This window comes from Schistocerca gregaria, chromosome 4 (assembly GCF_023897955.1).
Source record: "Schistocerca gregaria isolate iqSchGreg1 chromosome 4, iqSchGreg1.2, whole genome shotgun sequence".
In the NCBI taxonomy this organism is placed as follows: domain Eukaryota; kingdom Metazoa; phylum Arthropoda; class Insecta; order Orthoptera; family Acrididae; genus Schistocerca; species Schistocerca gregaria.
The window spans coordinates 684,735,318-684,760,108 of NC_064923.1; the positions used below are offsets into that span (position 1 = coordinate 684,735,318).

General features: G+C 41.6%; 1 protein-coding gene across 1 annotated transcript in view; it reads right to left on the bottom strand.

The window, feature by feature from the left end:
• Nucleotides 1–24,791, bottom strand: part of LOC126268208 (serine palmitoyltransferase 1) — a 103,781-nt gene that overhangs the window by 44,189 nt on the left and 34,801 nt on the right. The window contains exon 4 of the mRNA XM_049973836.1: nt 8,784–8,946. Coding sequence (XP_049829793.1) covers nt 8,784–8,946 — 163 coding nt within the window. The remainder of the gene's footprint in view (nt 1–8,783; nt 8,947–24,791) is intronic.

The following is a 24,791-nucleotide window of genomic DNA, read 5'->3' on the forward strand; positions in this document are numbered from 1 at the left end:
CTTTGCTTGGCTTTACAACAATGCTTGTATTACCTGCAAATAGGACTAATTCTGTCTCCTGATTCAAATAAAATGGCAGCTCATTAACACGAAGCAGGAACATCAGTGGACCTATGATCTAACCCTGTAGGGCTCCAATTGTAATTCCTCCCCATGCTGATGGTGTGGCTCCCTTTTTGTGTTACTTGAACAGCCTAGAGTAACTTTCTGCATTCGGCTTCGTAATTAAGAATTACACCAGGCATTTACTGAACTATGTATTCCACAAAACTTAACTTCTCTAACAGAATAACATGACTAAGATAACCAAATGCCTTCGATAAGTCACAAATGAAACCAATTGATGATATTTTATCATTTAAAGGTTTTATTATGTTCTCATCAAATATATAAATAGCTTATTCAGTAGAACAGCCCCTTTTCAAGTTAAAACTATGATAGGTTAAGTATCCCACTACTGCACAGATGGGCAACAGTACCTTCTCAAAAATTTTACAAATTGATCTAAGGAGCGTCACTGGGTGCTAGATACTAACATCTGCAAAGTCGCCTGCTTTATAAGAGGCCTAACAATTACATACTTCAATCTTTCAGGAAAAACACTCTGCCTTAATGATGCATTACATAAATGATTAAGAACATTACATATTACAGGGCCACAAACTTTTTGTGTCTTATTGGAGATATTATCCACTACATTTGAACTTTTACTTTACACCTTTGTCACAATCTTCCTTATTTTAGATTGGGATGGGAGATTAATTTTTAATTCATGAAATATCTGTGTTGCATCTTCAGTTCACTGTTCTGGTTTCTCTTCTGAACTACTTGCACCAATTTTCTCATCTATTTTTAAAAATTAATTATTAAAAATATCTGCCACATATGAACATCCTTTTACAATCCTTCTATTCTCTTGAACAGAAGTAATGTCATCTTCTGTGGCTTCTATCCCTGGCTTTCTTTTAGCAATATTCCGTACTGATTTCATTACTTTTTTCTGGCTATTTTATGCAAGTCCTTTCTCCATTTTGGTGTGACTTTGATATCTGTAGTCATCCAATGTTTCTTTAATGATTTGACAATTATATTTGATTACAGTTAATGTAATCATTATACTTCTGAAGAAATGAGACAAACAAACAGATATTCATTAGAATTATCACCAGCCACATAGGAAAAAAGCTGGTTTTAATAAAGCAAAAGAACACACTGGTTTTAGAAGTGGATAGACCATAGTAGAACAAAATATTAGCATAATTATGGTACGAATCAATGAGTATAAATCATCACTGGTCCTGGGATTCATCGTTTATGAGAAAGCATTTGACTCAGTTTCCAAAAAATCTGTACTAACAGCCCTTGAGAAGCAAGGTAAAAATTAAACTTAAGTCAGTATACAAAAGAAAAATTATATGAACAAGTTTCTGATTTCATCACAATAGTGTGAAATTAGAAATGAAAGGAGCAGGCAAAGAGATTCTGTATCACCAGAACTACTCTCAGCAATTCCAAAGGAAGTTTTCAAATTGTTAAACTGGGAAAACAGGGAAAGAGGATGTGATAGAGGAGCAGGAGCGTAAGATCTGTGCTCTTCAGGTGCAGTTGAAAAACGCACAGGAGGAGCTAGATAGGATGAGGGGGGAGAAGGGGGTTGGGGAATGGGAGCTAGCTGTTGGCAAGAGATCTGCTAGGAGAAGAAGATTTTCAGATAGTTTTACTATTGGTGTTTACAATAGATATGCCCAAATGTCAGTGTCTAGTGGAGAGGAATCTCTAGTAGCTGTAGATGTAGGAAGTATGCAGCAGACCTCAGTAGTTATGGTGGCTAGAACAGTTGCAAAGCCGAAGAGGAAGAAGAAGGTTCTGCTGTTAGGTAGTTCTCATGGCAGAGGTGTAGGCCAGCAGATGCAGGAAATGCTGGGGAGTGAGTACCAGGTCACCAGCATTGTGAAGCCTAATGCAGGATTGGCTCAGGTGACTGTTAACATAAGGGGGGGGGGGGGGGTGTTATGTAGGGATTTTACTAAAGAGGATCAGGTAGTGATTGTGGGTGGGGCTGGTAATAGTATTGATAGGGATATGGAGTATGACATAGATGGTGACCTGGAAAAGATAGCCACTCAGACTGGCAACACGAATGTGCATTTCATGGAACTGTTTCAGCTTCACGATCGGCCTCATCTTAATACAGCCGTCAGGCATAATAACAAGAGACTTGGGGGTGCACTGATGACAAAAAGCATGGGTCACATTTCAGTGGTGTCGGTGGAGTCTATCAGCAGGACAGGTTTCACTAGACATGGCCTGCACCTCAATAGGTATGAGAAGGGGAGGTTGGCAAAGCTTATAGGTGACAGCATAGGTGGGGTTGGTGGGATCACTCATGGGAAAATTCCTGCAGCAGTGGGTGTTAGAGCTGCACCTTTTTTTAGACTGAAGTCAGCTGATAGGTATTCCTACTTAAGGGAAGTCCCTCTAACAAAGAAACCACTTTCGACAAAGCTTAGGTATCCGATTAATGAGGGAATTAGTATATTTCATCAAAATATACAGGGTATAAGAGATAAAGTTAGTGAACTGCTTATAGGTGTTGACTCTGAAATTATTGGTATATCTGAACACTTCTTAAATAAGGAGATAATTCAGAGGCTTCCTTTACCAGGATACAGGTTGGCTGGCAGCTTTTCAAGGAGCTCTTTGCGGTGTGGCGGAGTAGCCATGTATGTGAACAACAGCATCCCATTTGAGTCAACTGATGTTTCAAAGTACTGCACTGAAAAGGTTTTTGAATGTTGTGCAGGTGTGGTTAAATTTAACAGAGCTAAACTTCTAACTGTTGTTATTTATAGATCCCCAGACTCCGATTTCACAACATTTTTGCTAAAGCTAGAGGAGGTTCTTGGTTCACTTTATAGGAAATACAAAAAATTAGTTATATGTGGTGACTTCAATATTAATTGTATAAGTGATTGTGCAAGGAAGAGGATGCTGGTAGACCTCCTTAATTCATATAATCTTATGCAAACCGTATTCATTCCAACGAGAGTGCAAGGGAACAGTAGAACAACCATAGACAACATTTTTGTTCATTCCTCACTACTAGAAGAGCATTCTGTTAGCAAAAAGGTGAATGGCCTTTCAGATCATGATGCACAAATTTTAACTCTAAAACATTTTTGTGCTGCAACACGTGTTAAATATAGTCATCAGCTGTTTAGGAAAGCTGATCCAGTTGCTGTAGAGACCTTTGTAAACCTTATCAAGGAACAAGAGTGGCAAGATGTTTATAGCACTGATACAGTAGACGATAAATATGTTTTTCTCAAGACTTTTCTCGTGCTCTTTGAAAGTTGCTTTCTATTAGAACGTTCAAAACAGGGTACTAGCACAAACAGGCAGCCTGGGTGGCTGACTAGAGGGATAAGAATATCTTGTAGAACAAAGTGGCAATTATATCAAAACGTTAGAAACAGTCAAAATCTAAATGCAGCAGCCCATTACAAACAGTATTGTAAGGTGCTTAAACATGTTATTAGGAAGGCAAAAAGTATGCGGTATGCAGATAGAATAGCTAAGTCTCAGGATAAAATTAAAACCATATGGTCAGTCGTAAAGGAAGTGGCTAGTTTGCAAAGACAGCTGATAAGTCGCATATATGTACAGTATTTAATAATCACTTTCTGAATATAGCAGATGAACTAAATAGAAACCTAGTCCCAACAGGGAATCATATAGTGCTCTTAGAAAAAAGTGTTCCGAAACTGTTACCTGAAATGCTCCTCCATGATACTGACAAGAGGGAGATTGAGTCAATAATTAAATCACTAAAGACCAAGAACTCTCATGGATATGATGGGGTATCTAGCATAATACTGAAGTATTGTTCTATGTATGTTAGCCCAGTACTTAGCCATATCTTTAACTTTTCCTTTAGGACTGGTCGGTTTCCTGACCGATTAAAGTACTTGGTAGTGAAGCCACTTTATAAAAAGGGAGACATTGATAATGTTGACAATTTTAGACCTATTTCTATGCCATCGGTGTTTGCTAAATTTATCGAGAAGGTTGTATATATAAGGTTACTGGAGCATTTAAATTCACATAACTTGCTGTCAAATGTTCAGTTTGGTTTTAGAAATGGTTTAACAACTGAAAATGCTATACTCTCTTTTCTCTGTGAGGTTTTGGATGGATTAAATAAAAGGTTGCAAACGCTAGGTGTTTTCTTTGATTTAACGGAGGCTTTTGACTGTGTTAATCACAAAATATTACTGCAGAAGTTGGACCACTATGGAGTAAGGGGAGTAGCTTACAATTGGTTCACCTCTTACTTTAAGAACAGAAAGCAGAAGGTAATTCTCCGCAATATTGAGAGTGGTTGTGATGTTCAGTCCCACTGGGGCACTGTTCAGTGGGGTGTTCCCCAAGGGTCAGTGCTGGGGCCACTGCTGTTTCTTATTTATATAAATGATATGCCTTCTAGTATTATACGTGATTCAAAAATATTTCTGCTTGCTGATGACACCAGCTTGATTGTGAAGGATCTTGTGTGTAATATTGAAACAGTATCAAATAATGTAGTTCATGAAATAAGTTTGTGGCTTGTGGAAAATAATTTGATGCTATATCACAGTACGATTCAGTTTTTACAGTTTCTAACTAACAATTCATCAACAACTGATATTTTAATCAGACAGAATGGGCATATTATAAGCGAGACGGAACAGGTCAAGTTCCTAGGCGTTCGGATAGATAGTAAGCTGTTGTGGAAAGCCCATGTCCAGGATCTTGTTCAGAAACTAAATGCTGCTTTATTTACCATTATAACAGTATCTGAAATAAGTGACAATTCAACACGAAAAGTAGTCTACTTCGCATATTTTCATACACTTATGTCGTATGGTATTATTTTTTGGGGTAATTCTTCTGATTCAAAAAGGGTATTTTTGGCTCAAAAACAGGCTGTTTGTGCTATATGTGGTGTAAGTTTGAGAGCCTCTTGTCGACCCCTATTCAATAGTCTGGGAATTCTGACATTGCCCTCACAGTATATATTTTCTTTAATGTTGTTTGTTGTTAGCAATATTAGTTAGCAGCTTTCACTCAGTTAATACTAGGCAGAAATCCAATCTGCATGTGGAATGCACTTCCTTGACTCTCGTGCAGAAAGGAGTGCAGTATTCTTCTGCATCTGTTTTCAATAAGCTACCACAAGAACTCAAAAATCTTAGCAGTAGCCCAAACTCTTTTAAGTCTAAACTGAAGAGTTTCCTCATGGCTCACTCCTTCTATTCTGTCCAGGAGCTCCGGGAAGAGCTAAAAAATTAAGCAAATTCCAGTGTTACATTGTTGATTTTCTTTATTTAAACTTACGACTTGTCACCTGAATATGTTTTTTTATATTTCATTTTATCTGTTTCTAATATCGTGTAATAATTTCATGTATTGACTCGTTCCATGACCATGGAGACTTCTCCTTAATTTGGTCCCACGGAACAATAAATAAATAAATAAATAAATAAAGCAATCTTTACTTTGCTGATGACATTGTAGTCAGTGAACTAGACTAGATATATTTCAACAATAAATGAAAAAACTTAATATGACATGCTTAAAAATAGGTCTAAAAAGTAATTACAATAAAACTAATGTAATGTTCAATGGACACATCCAAAGGAAAACTGTATGAAGTCATAATACCAGCTGTGTTCTTGTATATAGTATAATTAAAAATGAATGGTCTGATTATAACATCTACATGACTACTCTGCAATTCACATTTAAGTGCTTGGCAGAGGGTTCATCAAACCACAATCATACTATCTCTCTACCATTCCACTCCCGATCAGCGCGTGGGAAAAACGAACACCTGAACCTTTCTGTTCGAGCTCTGATTTCTCTTATTTTATTTTGATGATCATTCCTACCTATGTAGGTTGGGCGCAACAAAATATTTTTGCATTCAGAAGAGAAAGTTGGTGACAAATTTCATAAATAGATCTCGCCGCGACGAAAAACGTCTTTGCTTTAATGACTTCCATCCCAACTCGCGTATCATATCTGCCACACTCTCTCCCCTATTACGTGATAATACAAAATGAGCTGCCCTTTTTTGCACCCTTTTGATGTCCTCCGTCAATCCCACCTGGTAAGGATCCCACACCGCACAGCAATATTCTTATAGAGGACGAATGAGTGTAGTGTAAGCTGTCTCTTTAGTGGACTTGTTGCATCTTCCAAGTGTCCTGCCAATGAAACGCAACCTTTGGCTCGCCTTCCCCACAATATTATCAATGTGGTCTTTCCAACTGAAGTTGTTCGTAATTTTTACACCCAGGTACTTAGTTGAATCGACAGCCTTGAGATTTGTACTATTTATCGAGTAATCGAATTCCAACGTATTTCTTTTGGAGCTCTTCTGGATCACCTCACACTTTTCGTTATTTAGCGTCAACTCCCACCTGCCACACCATACAGCAATCTTTTCTAAATCGCTTTGCAACTGATACTGGTCTTCGGATGACCTTACTAGACGGTAAATTACAGCATCATCTGCGAACAACCTAAGAGAACTGCTCAGATTGTCACCCAGGTCATTTATATAGATCAGGAACAGCAGAGGTGCCAGGACGCTTCCCTGGGGAACACCTGATATCACTTCAGTTTTACTCGATGATTTGCCGTCTATTACTACGAACTGCAACCTTCCTGACAGGAAATCACGAATCTAGTCGCAAAACTGAGACGATACCCCATAAGCCAGCAGCTTGATTAGAAGTCGCTTGTGAGGGACGGTGTCAAAAGCTTTCCAGAAATCCAGAAATACGGAATCAACCTGAGATCTCCTGTTGATAGCGGCCATTACTTCGTGCGAATAAAGAGCTAGCTGCATTGCACAAGAACGATGTTTTCTGAAACCATGCTGATTACGTATCAATAGATAATTCCCTTCGAGGTGGTGGTGGTGGTGGTGGTGGTGGTGGTGGTTAGTGTTTAACGTCCTGTCGACAACGAGGTCATTAGAGACGGAGCGCGAGCCCGGGTTAGGGAAGGATTGGGAAGGAAATCGGCCTCGCCGTTTCAAAGGAACCATCCCGGCATTTGCCTGAAACGATTTAGGGAAATCACGGAAAACCTAAATCAGGATGGCCGGAGACGGGATTGAACCGTCGTCCTCCCGAATGCGAGTCCAGTGTGCTAACCACTGCGCCACCTCGCTCGGTCCCTTCGAGGTGATTCATAATGTTTGAATACAGTATATGCTCCAAAACCCTACTGCAAACCGACGTCAATGATATAGGTCTGTAGTTCGATGGATTACTCCTACTACCCTTCTTAAACACTGGTGCGACCTGCGCAACTTTCCAATCTGTAGGTACAGATCTATCGGTGAGCGAGCAGTTGTATATGATTGCTAAATAGGGAGCTATTGTATCAGCATAATCTGAAAGGAACCTAATCGGTATACAATCTGGGCCTGAAGACTTGCCCGTATCAAGCGATTTGAGTTGCTTCGCAACCCCTAAGGTATCTACTTCTAAAAAACTCATGCTAGCACCTGTTTGTGTTTCAAATTCTGGAATATTGCATTCGTCTTCCCAGGTGAAGGAATTTTGGGAAACTGTGTTCAATAACTCTGCTTTAGCGGCACAGTCGTTGGTACTGCGCAGCGAAGGTATTGACTGCGTCTTGCCACTTGTGTACTTTACATACGACCAGAATTTCTTCGAATTTTCTACCAAATTTCAAGAAAATGTTTTATTGTGGAACCTATTAAAGGCATCTCGCATTGAAGTCCATGGCAAATTTCGCGCATCTGTAAATTTTAGCCAATCTTCGGGATTTCGCGTTCTTCTGAACTTCGCATGCAGAAGCAACACGGATGCTTATGGCTGAAGACCAAAAGAACAGTCCAGCAGTGGATGTTGAATGGATCGTCATTATTCAATTACAATAAAGCCGTGATATGTTACTTATGTCCTATAATTAAAAGTATAAAGTATAAATGGCCTAGAGTGTTTTAGTAAAATTGACAAGTTTTTCATAACAAAGCTTTTGATAATGAGGGCAGTGAGACATGGCCTTTCAATGCCTAAACTATTAAAAAATGGGGAAAAGGGGGGGGGGGGGTGGTTCCACAGCAGAAATGGAGAGAAGCTCACTGACATTGGAAACTGCTGAGGAGGGGAGACCCTCGCAGAAACAAGTTGAAATGGATGAAATAATTATGAACCATACTGAGCATGAAATGGAGGTGTGTGGAACCTGTAGCCGGATGAACAGGTAGTAGGAGGAGAAAGGAAGTACTCTGTTGAGTTGCAGTCCACATAACACAAACTCACAAGACTATGACCCAATGAGTGGGGGACAGTGACATTAGAAACATGCAGGAGCAACATGGATGCTTATGACTGAAGACCAAAAACACAGTCCAGCAGTGGATGTTGAATCGATCGTCATTATTCAATTACAATAAAGCCGTGATATGTTACTTATGTCCTACAATTTAAAAAAAATTCTTTGAATCTTGTCCCACAGGTGCTAATAATTTTTTTAAATAAATCCACGCCACCTACAATTGTCAATTTCTGTGTTCAATAGAATAATTTAAAAAATGATTTTTACTTAGTTGTGTTCAGTCGAGAGTTTTGTGTGTATTCAATACTTCTAACATCATTAATCTCCAACCTGTACAGAATTATGGCTGAAATAATACCTTTTAATACACATTACTGCAATTTTATAAGAAACAGAGAACTTTCAAGAGAGTCAGATCTTACCAACAGTCCCATAGAATCCTCTTGGACCACATGAACCAACACCATATTTCCTTAAAGTTCGAACAGCACATTCTTCAATTTCAGCATTTCCAATAAATCCCAGATAATTGTGGGAAGCCAAATTCAAGCAATGATGTCCACTTAATGTTATGTACTTTCCAGCCTTAAACAAAGAAGACAAGGACATCAGCTTAAAAATGGACCGCAACATGAGTCCTGGTGTGGAAGTTAAACATGCTACTCCAAAAATGGGAATGTATGTGCACAGATATATTTGATAACATACATCAAAAAAGTTTACAATTAACAGTAAGAACCACCCTTCTTGCAAACTTAATGTGTGCCCTTACAACAAAGTGATCCCTGTATTATTGCTAAAAGCAGAAGTATTAAACATTTTGTACAGTCCTCTTTTCTTATAATGAAATATATTGAAATATTTTAAAACTTGGAGTAATGAATTACATATTATGTATGCACCAATTAGTGTGTCACCCTATCAGCATGAAAATCATATATCAAAGTCCCAGATCAAAAATAAAAAATGCTTGATATCACTTTGTTCTTTCTAAGCAAGAAGTTTTCATGTGAATGCAACTTAAAACCAGCCATAAATAAGTCCCAGTTCTGATCCTGTTAAAGACCTGTGTAATACTTTTTTGAAAGAGAAACACCTGACTAAACCATAGTTTTTCCTTCCCCTGAGAGCTAGGAAGAGGCTGGAGGTGCCCTTTGTCTCCAGTTATGAGTGTCCTTGTCTCCCAGGGCTCAGCCATGGCGAGAGAAAACCCACCCGCATCTGACACCCGCAACCCATTAAGGGCAAAGACAGCTACAGACTACAGAATGTCTTCTAGGGAAGAGATCCAGAAAAAGTAAAAGGGAAAAGGTCAAGTATTTAAAGAACATCAATTGGGATGTCCCCCATAGGCCTTGCATGCGAAGGGGCAGGCCCTCCCACAGCTGTTCCACCCCCAGTCCAACATAGCCAAACATTAAAAAGGAGGTTAGCACTCACTATTCAGCAAAACATTAAAGAGGAGGATAGTACCCACTAATCAACAGAGTGCTACTTCTAAAGCAGAAAACAGGTTGTGGTAGAAAAAGAGGCATACTGCCTAAAAGCAGTAAAACAAAGGATAGGAGGGATAACGAAGGCAGCAGACAAAGCACACATGGTCCCCCAGACCCCCCTCCCCCTTCCCCCATCTCCCCCTGCAGGGATTTTAAAATATTATATCTGAGAACAAAAATCACTGTCGTGGAGAAGACGGAGAACCAGTTCAATTGGCCATGAGTCGACACCAATACGAGAGGCAAATAATCCATTGACATCTACAGCTACATGGCTACTCTGCAAATCAACCCAGAGTGCCTGGCAGAGTGGTCACTGGACCACCTTCACAATAATTCTCTATTATTCCACTCTTGCACAGCATGCGGAAAAAACGAATACCTATATCTTTCTGTAAGATCTCTGATTTTCCTTATTTTATTATGTTGATCATTTCTCCCTCTATAGGTTGGTAACAACAAAATATTTTTGCGTTCAGAGGAGAAAGATGATGATCAAAATTTCGTGAGAAGATCCATTCACAATGAGAAACGCCTTTGTTTTAGTGATGCCCACTCCAAATCCCATATCATGTCCATGACTCATTCTCCCCTATTTCTCTATAATACAGAACATGCTGCCTTCTTTGAACTTTCTTGATGTACTCTGTTAATCCTATAAGGTAAGGATTCCCCAACAAGCAGCAGTACTTCAAAAGAGGACAGACAAGCGTATCTATAGTAGACCTTTTGCATCTTCTAAGTGTTCTGCCAATGAAATGCAGCCTTTGATTTGCCTAGCCCACAAAATTTTCAGTGTGTTCTTTCCAATTTAAGTTGTTCATAACTGTAATCCCTAGGTATCCAGTGAAATTTTTATTAAGTGCTTTATCTGAAAACTACCTTGAGCAGTTAAACAGAGAACCGACTCGTGGCGATAATATATTAGACCTTCTGGTGACAAACAGACCCGAACTATTTGAAACAGTTAATGCAGAACAGGGAATCAGCGATCATAAAGTGGTTATTGCATCGATGATTTCAGCCGTAAATAGAAATATTAAAAAAGGTAGGAAGATTTTTCTGTTCAGCAAAAGTGACAATAAGCGGATTACAGAGTACCTGACGGCTCAACACAAAAGTTTTGTCTCAAGGACAGATAGTGTTGAGGATCAGTGGACAAAGTTCAAAACCATCGTACAATATGCATTAGATGAGTATGTGCCAAGCAAGATTGTAAGAGATGGAAAAGGGCTACCGCGGTACAACAACCGAGTTAGAAAACTGCTGCGGAAGCAAAGGGAACTTCACAGCAAAAATAAACAGAGCCAAAGCCCTGCAGACAAACAAAAATTACGCGAAGCGAAATGTAATGTGAGGAGGTCTATGTGAGAGGCGTTCAATGAATTCGAAAGTAAAGTTCTATGTACTGACTTGGCTGAAAATCCTAAGAAATTTTGGTCTTATGTCAAAGAGGTAGGTGGATCAAAACAAAATGTCCAGACACTCTGTGACCAAAATGGTACTGAAACAAGAGGATGGCAGACTAAAGGCCGAAATACTTAATGTCTTCTTCCAAAGCTGTTTCACAGAGGAAGACTGCACTGTAGTTCCTTCTCTAGATTGTCACACAGATGACAAAATGGTAGATATCGAAATAGATGACAGAGGGATGGAGAAACAATTAAAATCGCTCAAAAGAGGAAAGGCCGCTGGACCTGGTGGGATACCAGTTCGATTTTACACAGAGTACGCGAAGGAACTTGCCCCCCTTCTTGCAGCGGTGTACCGTAGGTCTCTAGAAGAGTGTAGCGTTCCAAATGATTGGAAAAGGGCACAGGTCATCCCCGTTTTCAAGGGATGTCGAACAGATGTGCAGAACTATAGACCTATATCTCTAACGTCGATCAGTTGTAGAATTTTGGAACACGAATTATGTTCGAGTATAATGACTTTTCTGGAGACTAGAAATCTAGTCTGTAGGAATCAGCATGGGTTTCGAAAAAGACGGTCATGTGAAACCCAGCTCGCGCTATTCGTCCACGAGACTCAGAGGGCCTTAGACACTGGTTCACAGGTAGATACCGTGTTTCTTGACTTCCGCAAGGTGTTTGACACAGTTCCCCACAGTCGTTTAATGAACAAAGTAAGAGCATATGGAAGATCAGAGCAATTGTGTGATTGTATTGAGGAGTTCCTAGATAACAGAATGCAGCATGTCATTCTCAATGGAGAGAAGTCTTCCAAAGTAAGAGTGATTTCAGGTGTGCTGCAGGCGAGTGTCATAGGACCGTTACTATTCACAATATACATAAATGACCTGGTGGATGACATCGGAAGTTCACTGAGGCTTTTTGCAGATGATGCTGTGGTGTATCAAGAGATTGTAACAATAGAAAATTGTACTGAAATGCAAGAGGATCTGCAGTGAATTGACGCATGGTGCACGGAATGGCAATTGAATCTCAATGTAGACAAGTGTAATGTGCTGCGAATACATAGATAGATAGATCCCTTATCATTTAGCTACAAAATAGCTGGTCAGCAACTGGAAGCAGTTAATTCCATAAATTATCTGGGAGTAGGCATTAGGACTGATTTAAAATGGAATGATCATATTAATTTGATCGTCGGTAAAGCAGATGCCAGACAGATTCATAGGAAGAATCCTAAGGAAATGCAATCCGAAAACAAAGGAAGTAGGTTACAGTACACTTGTTCGCCCAATGCTTGAATACTACTCAGCAGTGTGGGATCCGTACCAGGTAGGGTTGATAGAAGAGATAGAGAAGATCCAACGGAGAGCAGCGCGCTTCATTACAGGATCATTTAGTAATCGCGAAAGCGTTACGGAGATGATAGATAAACTCCAGTGGAAGACTCTGCAGGAGAGACGCTCAGTAGCTCGTTACGGGCTTTTGTTAAAGTTCCGACAACATACACAGAATCATACCAACAATCCTTCTTTCCACGAACAATACGAGACTGGAATAGAAGGGAGAACTGATAGAGGTACTCAGGGTACCCTCCGCCACACACCGTCAGGTGGCTTGCGGAGTATGGATGTAGATGTAGATGTATTCAATTGAATTTTGCGCCCTTTAGATTTGATTGATTTATTGTCTAACAAAAGTTTAGCACATTCCTTTTAGCACACATTTGGATGACCTCGCACTTTTCATTATTTTGGGTCAATTGCCAATTTTTACACCACACAGATACCTTATGTAAATCATTTTACAATTAGTTTTGATCATGATCATACTTAACATGGACGGCCAGGAGGAGGGAACATTCTAACAGCATATGAGCGACTGTCAGTAACGCTCCACAACAACACGGCGGTGTATCATAAAGTAAAACAAAATTATGGGTTGGCCTGGTATGACAAATGTAGAGACGACATACAACAGTGGATTATTTCCAGAAGAAATGAAGGAAAAGTGACAAGCAACAGTTGGTACTGTCAGAACTGTAGCAGGAAGATCAACACTTTGACAAGTAGACTGTCTATGGTACTAATCTGGAAGGTGCTAGTGGCCAGTCACACTTAAGGATGATGGAATATGTAATGGGTCTAACAATTTCAAAGCTGAGGGTGTTGAGCCATAAACCTGGCGACCATAGTCCAAGTGAGACTAGAGCAGAGCCTGGTAGATATGAAGGAGAGTAGCGTTATCTACACTCCGAGAGATGTGGGCAAGGAAGCAGAGAGGTTTATGATTTTGTGTGCAGTTAGTCTTTAGTTGACAAATGTGGGTGAGGCCATTCAGCTTCTTATCAAAGAGGAGTCTCAAAATTGGGACAGTGCAACAATGTCCAGATGCTGTGCAACCAAGTAAAGTTCTGGGTAAGGATTAACTGTGGTACAATGACAAAAATCCACAGCCCTTGTTTTTGCATAATCGAACTGGAAACCATGGTGTAGGATCCAAGCAGAGAGCTGTGGCATAGTGCCTTGAAATTGGCACACAGCCAAGGCTGTGGGAGCGGTACCAAATGCAAGTCATCAACACATAGTGTAGGAGTGACCATATCGCCAACAGAGATCTCAAGCTCAATAATGGAATTGAGGAAAAGCGATACACTCGGCATGGAGACCTGTACGATGCTGTTCTCTTGGATCTGTAGAAAGCTGTGCCGAGTGCCAGCTGTAACATGGAACAACCAGTCGGATAAAAACTGACAGATAAAAATGGGTAGGGAGGTTCAAAAGCTCATCATGTATGGTAAGTAAAATGTCATGGCATCAAGCAGTGTCATAGCCATGAGTAGGTAGAAAAATACTGCAATGAAATGTCGGCAATTAGAAAAAGCCTGTCGGACTGCCATTTCCAACCTAACCAGATGGTCAGTTATGTATTGCCCCTCCCACACACCACACTGGTAGGGAGACAAAGGGCTCTAAGATTTGAGGACCAGCACAATCAATATACAACTGTCATTTCAAACAGTTTGCAGAGCATGGTGGTGAGGCTAATAAACCCAATAACAGTCAAAGGATGTTGGGCTTTTGCCTACCCTAAGGATTGGAATGATGGTGCTATCTTGCCATTTTGAAGGGAAGACTCTGTCAAGCCAAATACATTTGAAGACTCTGAAGAGTTGTAGCCATTGAGGAACACTAAGATATTGCACCGTATGAATGTGAATGGAATCAGGACCTGGGGTAAATCATGAGATGAGACAAGAGCCTTAAGCAATTACCAGTCAAGGGATGGTTCTTTGTACACTTTGGCATGCCAAGGGGCATAGCAGACATGGATGTCTTCAATTCATTGCTCATGCATCCAAAAGGCAGCTGCGTAAGAAGAGAATACCAACACCATTGCAGAGTGGGTCACAATGAGTTCAGCAAGAGGTGATGTATGGGTACAGAGACTATCACTACGTAAGAAACCCAGTACAAATGTAGTTCTGTGGTGGCCCAGACGGCTACGGAGGGTGATCTTCAGCTGGGATGACAAGGCATATTTCAGGGAGGAGACATAGTGGTGCATTCCTTTTTACTGTGTTTGATTAGATAGTGAGCCTTAGCATGATTATGCTTTAAAGTGATAAGGTCGACCTGTGAAGGAAGTACCTCAAAACATTGCAGGGCTCCTTGGCAATCCTGAACAGCTGCTGAAATGCCTTTGGTCCACCATGGCACTGGCTGGCAATGGAGGGGACTTGTGGAAAGGGGAATAGCAGTTCCAGTGCCATAGGTGATAACGTCGGAGATGTCCTGCACAACCTTGTTGAACCAATCTGCGGAGAGGGGGCAAAGGTAACAGCACAGGCATACAACTGTCAATCAGCTCTTCGAAGAACCCAGTGTGATAGTTAATCCATCTAGTGGTGGAAAGGAAGTGAAGGATCACTGGAAAGTGATCACTGTCACAAGGATCGTCACATAGCATGAAGATGTGTAAAAGTTATAAGATTGGTCTGTGGAGTATGATGTGAAGTCACAAGACTGGGGAAAAGATCGTTAGGTCGATAGCTGAATAAGTATCATGGGCAGCACTGAAGAGGGGAGGAGCACTGCCATTGAGGAGACACAGATTATGGTATGTAAGAAGCTTGTCAATTGGAGGCCCCTACCAGATGAAATGGTACTCTCCCATAGAATGTGGTGAACACTGAAGTTCTCAAGAAGGAGAAAAAGGGGACAGGGGAGGAGACCTTTGCAAACGGTGATTACTAAGGCCATTTGCACCCACACTGCTATTGTTGCAACTGTTGTATGAAGGGGAATCCACTCACTGCCGACATCTGTGCAAATCAATGTACAGACTCTATAGATAACTTCTCGGGTCCAGGACTTATGACAGAATGCACAGTGCCCACAGAGTGTTGGGTAATGCTCATCTGTCATGCATGATTCTTACAGACCAATGCAAATTGCAGAAGACGAGAAAATAAGGTACTGTAATTCAGACAGGTGATAGTAATATTCAGTACATTTCCAATGAATGTTCCCGTTATGGGTGTCCAGGTTAGGTGGTTAAGGGGACAGGCACACTGGTCAAGTCCCAGAATCACTGCCTGTCATTAATGGTGATGGAAACACATCAGTGGCGATTGGCTTTCAGAAACTGGCTGTATGGGGGGATCTGGTGCTTCTAGGGTCAGTGGAGTAGCCTTCCCTCGATTCTTCTTCTCCTTTGTAGTCTTTGGTGACCAAGATTCTTGCGAGGGTCTATGTGCAATAAGCATGAGGGCAGAAGCTCTCTGTGAAGTCTGGAAGGTAGGATACGAGGTACTGGCAGAACTGAAGCTGTGAGGATGGGTCGTGAGTCATGCTTGGGTAGCTCAGATGGTAGAGCACTTGCCTGCGAAAGGCAAAGGTCCCAAGTTCGAGTTTCGGTCCAGCACACAGTTTTAATCTGCCAGGAAGTTTCATATCAGTGCACACTCCCATGCAGAGAGAGAAAAATCTCATTCTGGAAGCATGGGGACAGATAAAGAGTGGGCAGCCTTGGAACCCACAAGCCACACTTCCTTCAACCACTGGCTGGTGTTCAGCATCTGATCTGTAGTTTTCCGGGAGATGGGACTCAATGGTAAATGCCATAGGAGGGAGCTGCGTCTCTGGCTGTGTGTGGGAATTGGTTTCCGAAGATGGTGCCACGGGAAACACAAAAGGGGAGGGCAGTGGTAGAACTGGTTTGAAAAAAACTGAGGTATTGGGATGAAAGCTGTGACTTTTCATAATTGGTCATCATATCAACAGGGTGTAGGCATTTATCACACAGAATTTCTAGCTTTCGCAACCGACGGTTGCTTCTTCAGGAAAGAGGGAAGGAGAGGGAAAGACGAAAGTATGTGGGTTTTAAGGGAGAGGGTAAGGAGTCATTCCAATCCCGGGAGCGGAAAGACTTACCTTATGGGGAAAAAAGGACAGGTGTACACTCGCACACACACACATGTCCATCTGCACATACACAGACATAAGCAGACATTGAAAAGTGTACACCTGTACTTTTTTTCCCCTAAGGTAAGTCTTTCGGCTCCCGGGATTGGAATGACTCCTTACCCTCTCCCTTAAAACCCACATCCTTTCGTCTTTCCCTCTCCTTCCCTCTTTCCTGAAGAAGCAACTTTCGGTTGCGAAAGCTAGAAATTCTGTGTGTGTGTTTGTGTGTTTTATTTATTGTGCCTATCTACCGGCGCTTTCCGGGTCAACAGATTTATATTCCTGTATTTTGCTTCTACATTCTGTTGCAAGTATCCACCTGTGATTTGGCCAACCCACTGTAAGCAAGTGTCCACATCGTGTAAGAAACTGTGCTCATTTTATCAGCAGACTTAAGTCACCTAAGTTGGAAAGCAATGACTTTTTGGTCAGTTTTGAGGTCATTTCAATTTTTACAAATGCGCCTCTTGTGGGCTCACTACACCACATCAGCAAATGTTTTGGGGCTGTCATTAGAGCATTGTTTGAGCAAACTCTCTCCTCGATGGATTTCTGAAAAGAGTTTTTCAAACAACTTAACAATGTCGCCATGGGAAGTACTTGTCAACCCTGGTGGCCAACCTCTTTATAGGTTTTGAAAAGCGAGCATTTGTCTCGGCTTTTTCAAAAGTGACAGTATTTTGGCAATACAATGGTGGCACTTTTGTAGTCTGGCCTCATGGTTTGGACAGTCTCCTTACATGAAAACACCAAATTTGCTATGAAGATGTATAAAGAAGGTTGTTTGCTGTTTTTAAATGTCTTGGTGTGACATTAGAGCAACTCAGTGTTCCTGGAGCCCACTCGTACAGATTTGTTTTTACAAGCTACTAGTTGCCACCATCCAGCACAAACGAGGCACATTTTGAGGATCTTAATACACAGAAACTATACCATCTCAGATGCTGACAATCTGTGAATGGAACCGGAACACCTGCAAACTGCATTTCTCAACAACAGATTTTAATCTTAGCAAGTACAGAAAATGCTACGGATATATAAGTGATAGGAAAGAGAAGAGGATGAGGCCTTCAGAATGACTGGTTACTGGACATGTTCCCACAAAAATATGCAGAATATTAACCTCCTAACTGACTGCCCCAAGATAACTTGGGTCCCAAATTTTGTGTGTCTGATTATAAACATTGTAGTTCCTTCTGCTGTCACTAGTTAGTGTTTTTTTGCAGGGTCACATTCTGTTGCAGTGTACTGCTACTGGCTTGAACTCATAAAGTTGTTGCAATATTACTGTCTTGTTTCAAAGCATTCTGGTGCAGTTGTATTATGTGTGCTTGCAGTTTTCTAAAATGAATAGTGATTATTCCAGCGAGGAAGAGCAGTGGGAAGAGATCCCTGCTTCGGAAACTGGTGATGACTCTTTTGAACTTTCATCCCAGTGAGGAAAAAGACAAAGATATACACTCCTGGAAATGGAAAAAAGAACACATTGACACCGGTGTGTCAGACCCACCACACTTGCTCCGGACACTGCGAGAGGGCTGTACAAGCAATGATCACACGCACGGCACAGTGGACACACCAGGAACCGCGGTGTTGGCTGTCAAATGGCGCTAGCTGCGCAGCATTTGTGAACCGCCGCCGTCAGTGTCAGCCAGTTTGCCGTGGCATACGGAGCTCCATCGCAGTCTGTAACACTGGTAGCATGCCGCGACAGCGTGGACGTGAACCGTATGTGCAGTTGACGGACTTTGAGCGAGGGCGTATAGTGGGCATGCGGGGGGCCGGGTGGACGTACCGCCGAATTGCTCAACACGTGGGGCGTGAGGTCTCCACAGTACATCGATGTTGTCAGCAGTGGTCGGCGGAAGGTGCACGTGCCCGTCGACCTGGGACCGGACCGCAGCGACGCACGGATGCACGTCAAGACCATAGGATCCTAAGCAGTGCCGTAGGGGACCGCACCGCCACTTCCCAGCAAATTAGAGGACTGTTGCTCCTGGGGTATCGGCGAGGACCATTCGCAACCGTCTCCATGAAGCTGGGCTACGGTCCCGCACACCGTTAGGCCGTCTTCCGCTCACGCCCCAACATCGTGCAGCCCGCCTCCAGTGGTGTCGCGACAGGCGTGAATGGAGGGACGAATGGAGACGTGTCGTCTTCAGCGATGAGAGTCGCTTCTGCCTTGGTGCCAATGATGGTCGTATGCGTGTTTGGCGCCGTGCAGGTGAGCGCCACAATCAGGACTGCATACGACCGAGGCACACAGGGCCAACACCCGGCATCATGGTGTGGGGAGCGATCTCCTACACTGGCCTTACACCTCTGGTGATCGTCGAGGGGACACTGAATAGTGCACGGTACATCCAAACCGTCATCGAACCCATCGTTCTACCATTCCTGCACCAGCAAGTAAACTTGCTGTTCCAACAGGACAATGCACGTCCGCATGTATCCCGTGCCACCCAACGTGCTCTAGAAGGTGTAAGTCAACTACCCTGGCCAGCAAGATCTCTGGATCTGTCCCCCATTGAGCATGTTTGGGACTGAATGAAGCGTCGTCTCACGCGGTTTGCACGTCTAGCACGAACGCTGGTCCAACTGAGGTGCCAGTTGGAAATGGCATAGCAAGCTGTTCCACAGGACTACATCCAGCATCTCTACGATCGTCTCCATGGGAGAATAGCAGCCTGCATTGCTGCGAAAGGTGGATATACACTGTACTAGTGCCAACATTGTGCATGCTCTGTTGCCTGTGTCTATATGCCTGTGGTTCTGTCAGTGTGATCATGTGATGTATCTGACCCAAGGAATGTGTCAATAAAGTTTCCCCTTCCTGGGACAATGAATTCACGGTGTTCTTATTTCAATTTCCAGGAGTGTAGATTGGTCACAGGTTAGAGTGTGGCATGTTGTTGAGCCAAATACTGATAGTGCTCACCCAAGATTTCCATTTACTGCTAATGGCCTATTTCTGGGGGGGGGGGGGGGGGGGAGAGGGGGGGCTGTTTTGGGGGAGGAGACCAGATAGTGAGGTCATCGGTCTCATCGGATTAGGGAAGGATGGGTAAGGAAATCAGCCGTGATCTTTGAAAGGAACCATCCCGGCATTTGCCTGGAGCGATTTACGGAAATCACAGAAAACCTAAATCAGGATGGCCGGATGCGGGATTGAACCGTCGTCCTTCCGAATGCGAGTCCAGTGTGCTAACCATTGCGTCACCTCGCTTGGTTTACTGCTAATACCAGATGTAAAGATCCCTTTTGATAGAGATCTGATGGAAATGATACAGGTGGAAACAATTAAATATGCCAGCCAATGTGTTTCAACCACCAGATGTTATGTTTTGGTGCCTTCATGTGAAGCACTTAGAATTTTCCTTGTTCTAATCATTCTACAAAGTGTTGTTCAGGAATTTGATGTACTGGTTATGGTGGGCAAGAATATCAAATCCATTTTTCAATGACATAATGTCTTACAAGACGTTTCTCCAAATCTAAAAGTACCTTCAGCTTTCTAGTTATGAAATGTATGATGCTGAAAATCACCCAAATCCTAAAAAGCTGAACACAATTTGGCAAGTTTACCAACACCCTGTAAACAAATTCAAAACTTCTTATGTTAATGAATGGGACATTATGATGGATGAAAGTCTACTTTTGTACAAGGGTGAACTGGGTTGGGTACAATATATGCTGATGAAAAGAGCAAGTTTTGGAATAAAATTCTACATGCTTTTTGAATTGCCTAGTGGATATGAGTGATGCCTGATTATTTACACAGGGAAAGGGACAAAGCTGAATTCAGACTTTATGGATTTTCCAATGTCATCACAAGTTGTTTTAACACTTGCAAAACCACTCCTGAAGCAAGATTACTGTCTACTGACATACAACTTTTACACATCCCCACAGTTAGCAGGTTTGCTAATTTTGAAGTCCACTGGTAGTTATAGAACAATAAAAATAACCTGGAAAGAGGTGGCAAAATCTCTCCGAAATAAAAAAAATTGTGAAACGAGGAAATTGTACCTGAAAGACAAGGTAAAGTTATAGTACTGCAATGAAAGGACAAGTTCTTTCAAGTATCCACACTATGTATACGATGGAGACTGAGGAAAGGTCAAAGAAAATAATGAAGCCAAAGCTTGTGCTTCCCTACACTGAAATTGTGAGGAGTGGATCGAGCCAATCAGAGAATCGCATTGCATATAATACTCAGACAGCAAGGCAAGAAGTATTGTAAGAAAACCTTTGACTGTTTGCTGGAAATTTCTGTGTGAAATTCACTTATTTTGCATGGCATATCTGGAGGGGAAAAGGACTCACTGGAATTTATCGTAAAACTCTCAGAAAAAACAGGTACGAAGTATAAAGGGAGTGTAATTTCTCCTAAGCCAGGCTGCATGGATAAAGGCCCCACCCTCTTTGGTTGACAGAAAGACATTTCCCAGAAGAACTCGAGCCAGCAGAGAAGAAAAAAGCAACCTGACAAAAGTGTGTATTGTTTGCTCCAAGAAGCAGGATGCATGTGGAAACCACGTCCTGAGAAAAACACGATACTATTGCCCCCCCAGTGCCAGGTCCCCCTGTGTGTCATACCGTGTTTCAGAAGCTATCATACACTAATGGATTTCTAATACCATTTTAATGTGTGATTCTCATATGCACATCTTATCTAACATCTTACTTGTATATTCAAATAAAAAATTTTCATCTTTGGAAGAAATACTGTGTTATGATGACTATTTGCAGAGATTTTTGATGAACTGAGTTATCACGAGGTAATACTTTTTATCCACTTCCACCCACAATATTGACTTATATTTTCAAGATAAACACAGGAATGAATTGCCAAAACAATATATTTTCAAAAAAGTGTAAAATTAAGTAGGACAAAATAGACAAGATTTTGAAAGTTTTGTGGCACGAGTAGGTACATTAGGAGGTTAAGACGACCTAAAGTTAAAGCGAACTTTACTCATCCTTCCAAACTCTCGGCACTACTGAGATCTATCAAAATTGACTTAGAGTTAAGCAAACCAGCTATTTACAGGATTCCATACAAATGTGACAAATCCCACATAGAGCAAAAGATGCACCACTTCAAGACTGCATCATGGAATGTCAGTGATGTACTCACCTTCTCCAAGTCAATAAGTCCATTATCTTAGAACGGAGTATTTCTATAGGTCATCTGATGAAATACAATGAAGCAAAAATTGTGGCTCACATGTCAAACTTTCGGAGTTCCCTCATCAATGAAACAGTGGAATTCAATCAGGATGGCAGTTTGTAGTTAAATTCTGCATGGAATAAAACCATGGAGAAAATATTATGCATGATGCAGCAGATGTTGTTCTGTGATTTTACCATGTGAAGATAGTCAATTTGATACTGATGAGCTGAGCTTTCACCATGCATTATGTGAAGCAGCATACAGAGTTGCAGCAGAAACTAAAGTGCTCAAGCGGCATTTGTGCTGCACCGACTGGGTACACCAAGCATGTGCCAGCACAGTCTTAAATATTGGAGCTCAGTGTATTTTTGCTGGTATTCACCTGAAGATGACCAGAAGACTCTGTGCTGAAATACTAAGGCAGTGAGTTGCAGACATCTAGCAGTTTGCTCAAAACTTCATGGAACAAGAATATTTTAACTGATAGCAACCTACTTAATGGTTATCCTGGTACTTCCACAGAACAATGAAATGACAGCTTGCATGGGAATGTTACCTTCAATACCACATATGTGGTAATCTATGCTTACTCATTTACATGAATATGTGTGTGCTCTGAAAGTCTCATTATTGTTTTAATAAATAATGAACATGTTGAATAGTTTGGGCAATATTCACTGTTGTAAACTGACTCACTTGGTGGTAAGTATGGAAATCATTCACTCAATCAAACATGTAATCTATGAGGCATATTCAGAAAGTAGTGTACTGTGACCTAAACTCACGTTGTTGTGTCTAGCTGCACGAAATATGTCGGTAAGAAGTTCCACCAAGTGCAAGCCACGTCCTATGATCCGCTTCCTACTTGCAGAAGAAATAACACCTACCAAAATTTCTTCGCGAATCAAAATGGTTTATGGCAAAGACATTATGAACAAAACAGCCAGTTTTAACTAGTGTATGAAGTTACAAAAAAAAGGAAACTGTTCATTAACTCTCTTTTACACTCTCAAAAACACTGGGATACCACGAACTCTGTGCAAGATGGTTTCCAAAACAGATGATAGAGCAGCACAAGAAAAATTGTGTTAATAGTGCCCATGAGTTACTTGAGTGACTTGAATTGGAGGATGAGGATTTTCTGAACTTTATTGTGACAGGAGATAAAACATGGGTGGCCCACTACACACCTGAGGCAGAAAGACAATCGCCACAGTGGCTCACACTAATTTCCCATCTGCCAGAAATTTCAAAATCACAATGTTGGGTAAAAAATCATGGTCTCGTTGTTCTGGGACTGAAAAGGCATTGTTCTCGTCGGGGAAGAGATGAACACCAATTCACAGCAATATTGTGAGACCCTAAGAAAAATCAAATGGAGCTTTCAAAACAAAACGGAGGGAATGCTGATGAGAGAAGTGTGCTTGTTTCACAACAATGCCCATCCTCACACAGCCTTAATCACCTAGGTGCACTTGGACTCATTTTGTTGGAATGTTTTGAACCCCCCCCCCCCCCCCCCACCCACCCACCCACCCTTCCAACACTGCACTGACGTGGCGCCAGCAGACTGTCATCCACTCTCTTCCCAGATGGCACACATAAGTAGAATTAACTTCTCAACCAATGAGCATGCGCAGAAAGAGGTTCTGATGTGGGGAAGTAGGTGGTAGGAGAGTTCTTTGAGAAGGGAATAAAGAAACTTGTGCCACGGCTCAACACATGCTTTGAAACATATGGCAATTATGTCAAAAATAATCAACAATATAATGTTTCTTTTTCAATTACACTTTTTTATAACGAAAGTTAAACTTTGAAAACTCTGTAGAAATAACACCACTGGTAAGAATGATGTCAGCAGAAGAAAAAAAATAGTGTGAAAATTGATCAATAGATGGCGCTGTATGTGTCAGAATATCCAGAAATGAAAACACCTATCATGCGCACGACCCATTGAAGTTTGTATAAACACACTAGGCACACGGCTTTTCCTCCTTTCATGTCTGCGATGTTTGCCGTGACTGTCTCAATGTAGAATCGCACTCTGCTTGTAAAGCTGTATTACAAGAATGATTACTGTGCATAGGTTGATCTGCAGAAGTTCCAGGCACTGAAGGGTTTTAAAAAAGGCGTTGGTCCAATGACTGCCGTGAATCTGGAGAAAATGCTTTGGATGGGTTCTTTTGGTGTGCAACCAAGGAGAGTGGATGACAGTCTGCTGGCGCCACGTCAGGGCAGTGTTGGAAGGGTGGGGGGTTCAAAACATTCCAACCAAATGAGTCCAAGTGCACCTAGGTGATTAAGGCTGTGTGAGGATGGGCATTGTTGGGCAACAAGCACACTTTTCTCATAAGCATCCCCCTCATTTTGTTTTGAATGCTCCATTTGATTTTTCTTAGGGTCTCACAATATTGCTGTGAATTGGTGTTCATCTCTTCCCCAACGAGAACAATGCCTTTTCAGTCCCAGAACAACGAGACCATGATTTTTTACCCAACACTGTGATTTTGAAATTTCTGGCAGATGGGAAATTAGTGTGAGCCCCTGTGGTGATTGTCTTTCTGCCTCAGGTATGTGGTGGGCCACCCATGTTTCATCTCCTGTCACAATAAAGTGCAGAAAATCTACATCCTCCAATTCAAGTCACTCAAGTAACTCATGGGCACTCTTAACACAATTTTTCTTGTGCTGCTCTGTCATCTGTTTTGGAAACCATCTTGCACACAGTTCCTGGTATCCCAGTGTTTCTGTGAGTGTAAAAGAGAGTTAATGAACAGTTTCCTTTTTTGTAACTTCATACACTAGTTAAAACTGGCTGTTTTGTTCATAATGTCTTTGCCATAAACCATTTTGATTCCCGAAGAAATTTTGGTAGGTG